Raw genomic sequence first — 8,963 nt, 5'->3', positions numbered from 1 at the left:
TAGAGGTAACTGAGTTGCAGTATTTATGGTTATGAGGTTTGGTGAGGGGGAAGTGGAATTGATAGCAACAGTGGGTTGAGAAGCAGAGGCGGTGTTGCTAGAGTCAGACGCCATTGGAGAGAAAAAAGAAGAAAAAAAAACTCGTGTGAGTTACAAGGCTCTGATACCATAAAAGAGTATAAAAGTCAAATCGGAATTAAATGCTGCATACTTTTCATTGTATTACACAGTGTTATATATATACAATTTTCTACAACAAATACTAGCGCAAAAGAAAGAACCGTAAAACTACTAGATTACATAAGTTACAATAGTAGAAAGCTTGCTGAATTATAGCTGAGGTTGTTCAGTTTTTTGGTGAGGAAATTGACGCTAAAGGAGGGGCTGAACTTGGTGATGAGTCAGCGGCCGAGTCTGAGGGATTTGAATTTGAATTTAAGATATATTCTTTAACAGTAGGAATGGTAGCAAAACATACACATGCATTTGAATATCGCTCTTAACAAGAAGACTTCTAATCAGATTAAACCGGCCCTTGAGATAAATCATAACTCTATTATTCAAATCACCTTTCCAGTTTATGTTCTTTAGTTTTAGTTGTCTGTGGAGATGCTAGTGAGGCTTTGATACTGATGAGTAGCCGTATGTCTAATATCAAATGATTATATTCATTTGAAGACAATTTATTCCTCCTTCAATGTTTAGTGCTCAATATTCAGAACAAACCTAAATAATCGGTCCACTTATAATTCTCTCTCAGTTGGATTAATGAATCGTCCAATCGAAAATGACAACCGAGTGTGTAGAGTTTGGTTATACATATATAAATACATGTAATGCAAGTCACTCATCGAGAAAAAATTGTAACTCTCAACTTTTAAATATAAGTAATAATGTAACTCTTGAACAAAAATAACATCTACCACTTAAATTCAAAAAATGTTACACACTAAAAATGTCTGGCTCTAATCTCTATTTAACATTCACTTCAAAAATGCTGGGCTTTAGTTCTACTAATAACTATTTAATTTTAAATTTCCACTATTATGCGACTCTAGTATAACCTGAAGTACAACTTAGTTATCATTTAGGTTACACAATTCATTTATCAGTCATGGCCCTCAACCTTCAAATGTTGATAACTGCGTAACTCATTAAATTACGACAACATCTCATGCTCGAGTTTTGAATATGCAACGACCTGTAATTATCCGAGGCTAATCGTTTCAAATCATAAACGCACATTTTAGTTCCAAAAGAAATATTCAATTTTAATTTCTCATTATAAGGGATTTGTAACTTTGATAAGTAGCACACCATAATTCTCATTTAGCATTATATAGATGTTTATAAGTATGCTTTTGAAAGCGATGCAATTGTTGGTTTATGGGCTCTTTAGCTGAGTCCCACATCGATTTTGAAGTAAATATTTTCTCTTATGTAGGCCTATAATAAGAGATCAATTTTTCATTGTAAGCATCCAAAAATTAGAAATATTTATTTCCTTATTTGTTTTATTTATTTGGAAAATTTATGAATTTTTATTCAAGGATCCATAAGGGATCTCGAGAAGAAGAAACAGACTGATAAGAGATTTTTTTGGGGAAGAATAAATGTCGGTTAAGAATATCACGGTTTCTTAGATTCTATTTTTATTTTAAAAGAATAAATTTATTTGTAATTGATTTTTTTTTTTTTTTTTGTCAAAATGTAAAAGAAAATTTATCACGAAATTTTGAAATATATATGGGAAGAGGAAGAGGGAAGAAAGAAAGTAGAAACTGGTGAGATTAAAAGGTCAAAGTACGGGTAAGAATTTCGACAAGTATAAGGAAATTGTATTATACAAACAAGAAGCATTTGCCTTTTTCTTCTCTTTTTCTTTGGATAAACAATATTCTTTTACACTGGGTACATATAGACAGAGACATAGTGACATCTATGGATTGAGCAGAAGACCATCAGTTTGGAACTTTCTTCTCAAACGTGGTTTACTTACAATAATGGCATTGGCATGGTAACTCATGAAAGTTGTTTGATGAAAATTTTACCACCATTCCGACTTAGACAGCGTGCTATAGAGGCATACCATTCGGAAAGTACCTACCTAGAGTTTTGGAAAACACTATAGTCAATGTCCTATTGGGACATATTCCACTCGTTTAAGGTCCTGATTCAGTTTTCCAATCGTTTGATATATCTTATCTGATTGAGGATGCGATTTATGGAACACCTTAAACTCATGAACCTCATCATTTACCTCGATGGAGCTAGCCCCGGAAGCTTTTTGAATTCCTGTACTCCTCATTCTCACCCTCATAGTTGCAACACTTTCCCAATCACCAGCTGCAGCATAAATATTTGACAACATGGAAAAGTTTCCCGGATCTGACGACTCCAATTTAGCCAGGTGATCGAGCACCTCTGCTGCGAGATCCACAGCATTATGCACACGGCAAGCTCCCAAAAGGGTACTCCAAATGACGGGATTTGGTTCTACCGGCATGCTATTCACAAGCCTAAAAGCTTCTTCAAGACGCCCTCCACGTCCCAACAGGTCAACTACGCAACCATAGTGCTCAACTTGGGGAACTACTCCATAGTCTCTCTCCATGGAGTGAAAGTAATAAAGGCCCTCCTTCACAAAGCCAGCATGGGCACAACCACACAAGATGCCAACGAAGGTAACTGCATCCGGGGAAAAGCTTTCCTTCTTCATTCTACCGAAAAGCCAAAGTGCCTTCTCACCGTGACCATGGATAGCTAAACCATGGATCATGGCGTTCCACGATACCAAATCCTTATTTCCTATCCCATTAAAGACCTTGTACGCCTTGTCCAAGCTACCGCATTTTGCATACATATCAACCAACGCATTAGATACTGGCGTGCAACACCTGTACCTAATCCTATCCATAGAAGCATGAACTTTCTCACCTAAACCAAGCAAACCAGACTCTGCACAAGCAGCAAGAACACTAATGATGGTCCCATCATCAAACTTCAAACCGGCATCCTCCATTTGATCATACAAACTATTCGCCTCATTCGCAATCCCCTTTGCAGCATACCCAGATACTATAATAGTCCAAGTAACCAAGTTCTTCACAGGCATCTTATCAAATAAAATCCTCGCCATATCCATATCCCCAGCTCGGCTATAACCCGACACTATCGTTGACCACGAGACCACATTCCTCTCCGGCATCCTCTGAAAGAATTCAAACGCCTCGCTCATTTGCCCGGCCTTGACATACCCATCCAACATCGTGTTCCAAGTAACTAAATCTCTCTCAGGCATTTCATCGAACAGTTGGCGCGCTTCACCCAACTCCCCAACTTTAACCAACCCACCAACCATGGAGTTCCAAGAAACGACATCCCTCACTCCCATCGCCAAAAACAGCTTCTTAGCCGCAAAAACACCAACGGGCCCGCACTTGGAGTAGCTATCAATAAGCGCGTTGGGCACAAAAATATCCGAACAAAACCCACATTTCTCGATGTGGGTATGCACCATTTGAACCACGGACAACCAAGCTTTCCCAGAACACGCTTTCAAAAGAAACGAGTACGTGTAATTATCAGGCGAAACCCCATTACTCTGCATGTTGAAGAAAGCCGCGAAGGCTTGCGGGCCCTGAGAGTTCTGGGTGTGGGCTCTGATCATGGCGTTGAAAACGTGCACATTGGGTTCGGGAATTTGGTCGAAGACGTTGACGGCGAGAGCGATTTGGCGGCAGAGAGAGAAGGCGGCGATGAGTTTGGGCGCGACAAAAGGGTCGAGGTGGAGATTGGCTCTGATAATCTGGGCATGGAGTTGCTTTATATGAAGTATGTTGGCGCATTTATGGAGGTGGGTTAGCTTCTGCTCCAGCAGTTTTCGTGGAGAAACCCATCCTGGTTTTCGAACCGGCACGCACATTTGCATTGTTAGAGAACCCAAAAGATGATAATAATAATAATAATAATAATAATAATCAAGAACTTTGACGAACTAAGTGATTGAATTAAGGGGAATTTGTTGAGAAATCGAATGGGTTTTCGGGAATAGATTGATGGCTTTTGGTTCCCCTGTTTTGGTGTTCAAAAACAGCCTTCGTCCATGGCAGCTTATCCTTCTCTTCCTTCTCCTTTCTTTCCCTCCTCTTTTTTCTTTTTGGGTCAGAAAAGAGAAATATGGGCTTCATTCCTGGGCTTGCATCGTACCCTTCCCAAGAGGCCCGATTGAGATTTTCCAAAGCCCCATTTTCATTGATTGTCAGGGTAATCTCGGTACTTTAGAAAAGAGAAAATTACTTTAGTATAGATTTTTATCCATTATTTTTTACTAATATCTATTTACCTAATATAATTATTTAATTAAAAATGATATTAATTAATAGTAAAAAATAAAAATTCAAATTTATGCACTTTATTGGGTATTTGTATCATTTCCCCTTTTAAAAAACTTAATTCTTGGTATTTTGAGTGAACATATGGGTATTTAGGGCAGTTGAAAAATAAAAAGGGTCAAAGTGAATTTAGGCAAAATAATAGGCTGTTTTCAGGCAGTTGAAAAATATAAGGGATAAAGTTGATATTTAGGTGAAATATATAGAGTATTTGAGTAATTTGCCTTTTTTTAAATAACTTTTTTGGTTTATGGAATTAAGCAAGAATAACATCTATCATTTGCTTTTATGAGTTATGTTAATTATTGAGATACTCTTTTTTTATATAATAATTATTGAGATACTCAATGTAACGCAATTTAGATAAGGTCGTACATTGAAGAAAAATTGGAATCCCTTGGCTAGCCGTACACGGCAAAAGAAAAGAAGCATTAAGCTGGTTTTCCCTTTTTCTCTTGGAAATAAACAACTGAATCCTCAATCTCACGCAAGTTTCCTTTTGTGTTCAAAAAAGGATTATTATTTTCCTTGTAAACCATTATCCAAAATGTCCAATAATTAGTTTTACTGCTGGAGTTTCTGCATCAGCTTGCACTAGTATCAATAATAGGTACAGTTAATACTTAGTGCAGGATCTTTTGAGTGCAACAAAGAGCAGGTCTTCTAAGAAAACCATAGAATTTCTTAGCTTATTAGTATTTCAATTTTGTTTCAAAGGACTTCTAAAAAAAATAAATAAATAAATTGTTTCAAAGGAACCTTATTCAAAAGAGTTACTTTAAAGGATTTAAGAAATTTCTACCTTATTCAAAAGAGATAATATTTAGTTTTAGTTGTTTTTACCTTTTTGGAGATTCCAGAGTTGGATCTTCATGAGTTGTTTGATCCCTAATATCAGATGATTGTATTTGGAGAACAATTTAACTCTCATTTAATGTTAGTGTAAGTGTGTAACGCAGTTTCACATATCAAGAAAGATTTGCAACTAACTCTCAAGTTTCAGATATTATTAAGACTCAGTTTAGTGGTGATTTTCAGACTCTAAAAGTGATTCTACATTCATCCACAGCTACTTTTAGCGTTTAGTAAAAAGTGCAAAAACCAATTTTAAGAGAATTTCAGCTAAATCAGCAGCTAGAAGCGGAAGCGGCAATTTTAATGTTTTTACTTTTAGATTCTCGGTCAATCACTTGATGACATTAATGATAATTTTATAATACCACAAATACCCTTAAAAACTTTAAAAAATGACCAAATGCGTCCTTACTTACCCTCACAAACTATAATCTTGCTTTATTCCCCTCCACCCAAAACTCTCATCTCTTTTTTTTTACTTTTTTTTTTTCGTACTTTGCTACGACACATTGAACTTAGCCACACAATTAGATGATTGAACATGAAATATACATTTTTGTTGTATATGTTGATTACTCACTAATTTTTGTTGTAACTATATTGTGAATGAAAAAATAAAAAAAAGAATTAATTATCATAAATTTATTGTTAGATACTTCAGAATCATGACATTATGTTTTTTTTTTAAGTTAAACAAGTATTTTTAAATACCAAAAATAATTATATATATATATATATATTTAAGTTTCATACCATGTTTATTTTAATCATTTTAACTACCCATAGCAATTTAACCTCACAATTTACCAAACGCTATTACACTGATTTTAAAACTAGCACAACTAGTATAATTATAGTTTACTAAACACTCAGCTGCTTTTTGTAACAGCTATTTTTTCCTTCAGCGCAATTAAAAGTAATTTTTTTCAAAATTCACAGCACTACCAAACTAAGTCTAAGTGTGACTGTGACTCATTTGAATAATAATGACATCTAACGCTTAAGTTCAGTAACCGTTACACCTGTAATTATTTAATTTTAACTTTTACTATAGACAAATTTAGCTCTACTAAACACTTATTTGATTTGAATTCTCACTCAAATAAACTCTTATGTAACTCTAATAAGCGTATCAATCGGAGTACAACTTAATTCTCATTTAAATTCACACCTTCACTTGTCAAGACAGATTCGTAAATCTCAACTTTCACATATCAATAACCATGTAACTCACTTGAAACTCTAACGCTTAAGTTTAAAAACTACTATACCTGCAATTGTTTTGCTCTTATTTCAAATTTATATTTCAAATCATACATGTACAACTTTACTTACACTAAAAGCTATTTAATTTTAAAATCCGACTCAAACAGGCTCTTTAGTAACTCCAATAAATGTATCAATTTCAGTACAATTTAATTCATATTTAGGCTACATAATTCAATTATCAATACAAATTCAAAACTCTTGACTTTAAATATTAATAGCTTAGCAACTCACTTGAACTGCAAGTGTATATTTTCCTTTTTCAACTGTATATCTTCCTTTTTCAACTAAAGAAATATCTGAAAAGGTCCAACTCCATCTCTCAGAAAGGGAGAAAAATCGTTGCCCCCTTGTCCTTCACTTTGCTAAAACATGAAAAGAGGAAAGGGAGAAAATTTACTAATCAATATAATGATCCATAAAACGTAACTGCAATCATAACCCACTTTCTTAAGAAAAGAATATCATGATCAAATTAAAATTCAGAAAGCCTAATAATTAGTCTATCAAATAAGATTTATAAGATGGGATTTATTGACGATTAACAAATTACAAAGCATAATGTTGAGTTAATGTTCTACCACGTGTGTACAAAATTTGGGTACTGCCCTTAAGAACGAAACTTCAATGAGATTGTGGCCCTTGAGGCAAAATACACAATCCTGATAACCAACTGCAAAACATGGAAAATTTGCTTGTTATGGTACTTAATCATGAGCCAAGGAACAGATAGATCATAGTGGTTATAATTGATTTTTTTACGTTTTTCGAGAAAAAAAAATGAAAACGTTTTCAAAACAGTGTTTTGTGCAATAAAGATAAAAAATAAAAATAAAAATAATTTTTTAGTTTAGTGTAAAATGAGAAAAAAATAAAAAATAATTTTTAGTCATTTTTTGTTTTTATTTTCTCCACTCTCGAGCAGAGAGAGAGATATTAGTCGGTTTTTTATACTGAAAATAATCTCTTAATAAAACTACTAAACACATTTTTAAAAATAATTTTTGTCTGAAATTAAAAATATTTTTATTTTTATTTTTATATAAAAAATAAAATTATTTTAAAACGAATTCCAAACGCCCATATTTCCATCCAAAGATTGTTTGAGCAGTTACAATGCCTACTGTTTTGATAATGGTACTATCCAAAGCATAACTCACCTTTTCATCATTTGTTAGTTTTGTCCGCATGGATCCCAAGTGTATTAGGTCTCGTCACTAATATTAAATGACTAATACATAGGAAACTCTCATTTAACGTTACGATTTCAATGACTCAGACAAAATCATAACTCATAAATTTTAAAAATCGATAAGTGTGTAACTCACTTTGATTTGTAATGACATCTGACACTTTAAGTTCAGAATCTGCTCCCAATTGTAAGTTGCAACTGTTTAGGTCTGATTTATATTTTCCATTGCAAATCTTGAATACAAGTTTTTGTTCCATTAAAAACATTCAATTTTGATGGTTCATTCAAGTAAACTCTTTTAATTTGTAACTCTAATTGAAATATCCATCCCGGGTACATCCTAATTCTCATTTAAATTTAAAGTTTCACTTAGAGTGGTTCATAACTCTCAACTTTTAAATATTAATTATTCTATAACGCTTAAATTGTAATGATATGTAACGCTTAAGTTCAGATACGGTTATTCCTGCAATTGTCTGGTTCAAATGTTTGTTTTACATTTTAAATAATAAATGTGGAATCTTTTAGATATTAATAATTATATATTTCGAGACATTTGATTATTAAGTTTAGATACCACTACTATCTAAAATTATTCGACTCTAATACATTGCTTTAGTTCTAATAAAAACTCTTTCTCAAATACACTTTATTCGGCTTTAAGACACTGTTTAATTCTGATTTCTAACTCAAATAAACTCTTTCTCAAACTGCTATTTCCATATTATTTTTACAAGCAAAATAGCTTTACTTCACTAACTTGAGAATCACATTTTCTTTTTCACCTGCACTCTTTCAAATTGCTCTTTCCAGCTCCACTCTCATAAAAGGCCAAAAGAAAATTCCACAAAACGGAACAAAGGCTTAGTTTGGTAGTGCTGTAAATTTTAGAAAAATTATTTTTAGTTGTGCTGAAAGAAGAAGCAGCTGTTACAAAAAATAGCTGAGTATTTAATAAACTATAATTATAATAGCTGTGCTGCTTTTAAAATCAGTATAATAACGTTTGATAAGTTATAAAGTTAAAATGCTATGAATAATTAAAAATTATGACTATATTATATTATACTATAATATAATATATATAATTACAGTATAATATATATTTATTATTATATTTAATATAATAAAAAACTATTATTATATAATATATTCTATAATTATGATATAGAAAATAATAATATTATTAAAATAATAACTAAAATAATTAAAAATAACAATTATATTATATTAAAGTATAATATAATATATTTAAT

The 8,963-nt window shown here is 32.7% G+C and overlaps 1 protein-coding gene across 1 annotated transcript; it reads right to left on the bottom strand.

The window, feature by feature from the left end:
- Window positions 1–1,812: 1,812 nt before the first annotated feature.
- Window positions 1,813–4,106, bottom strand: LOC21403830 (pentatricopeptide repeat-containing protein At3g29230). Its single transcript, XM_010091268.2, has one exon. The coding sequence runs from the start codon at window positions 3,929–3,931 to the stop codon at window positions 2,132–2,134; it is 1,800 nt and encodes a 599-aa protein (XP_010089570.1). The 5' UTR covers window positions 3,932–4,106; the 3' UTR covers window positions 1,813–2,131.
- Window positions 4,107–8,963: the final 4,857 nt, after the last annotated feature.

This window comes from Morus notabilis, unplaced genomic scaffold (genome assembly GCF_000414095.1).
Source record: "Morus notabilis unplaced genomic scaffold, ASM41409v2 Scaffold241, whole genome shotgun sequence".
Classification (NCBI taxonomy): Eukaryota; Viridiplantae; Streptophyta; class Magnoliopsida; order Rosales; family Moraceae; genus Morus; species Morus notabilis.
The sequence above is the reverse complement of the archived record's forward strand: the minus strand, read 5'-3'. Positions and strand labels throughout refer to the sequence as shown.

Coding starts and splice junctions, on each gene's coding strand:
- LOC21403830 (XM_010091268.2), bottom strand. CDS start 3,931: ATGCAAATGTGCGTGCCGGTTCGAAAACCAGGATGGGTTTCTCCACGA.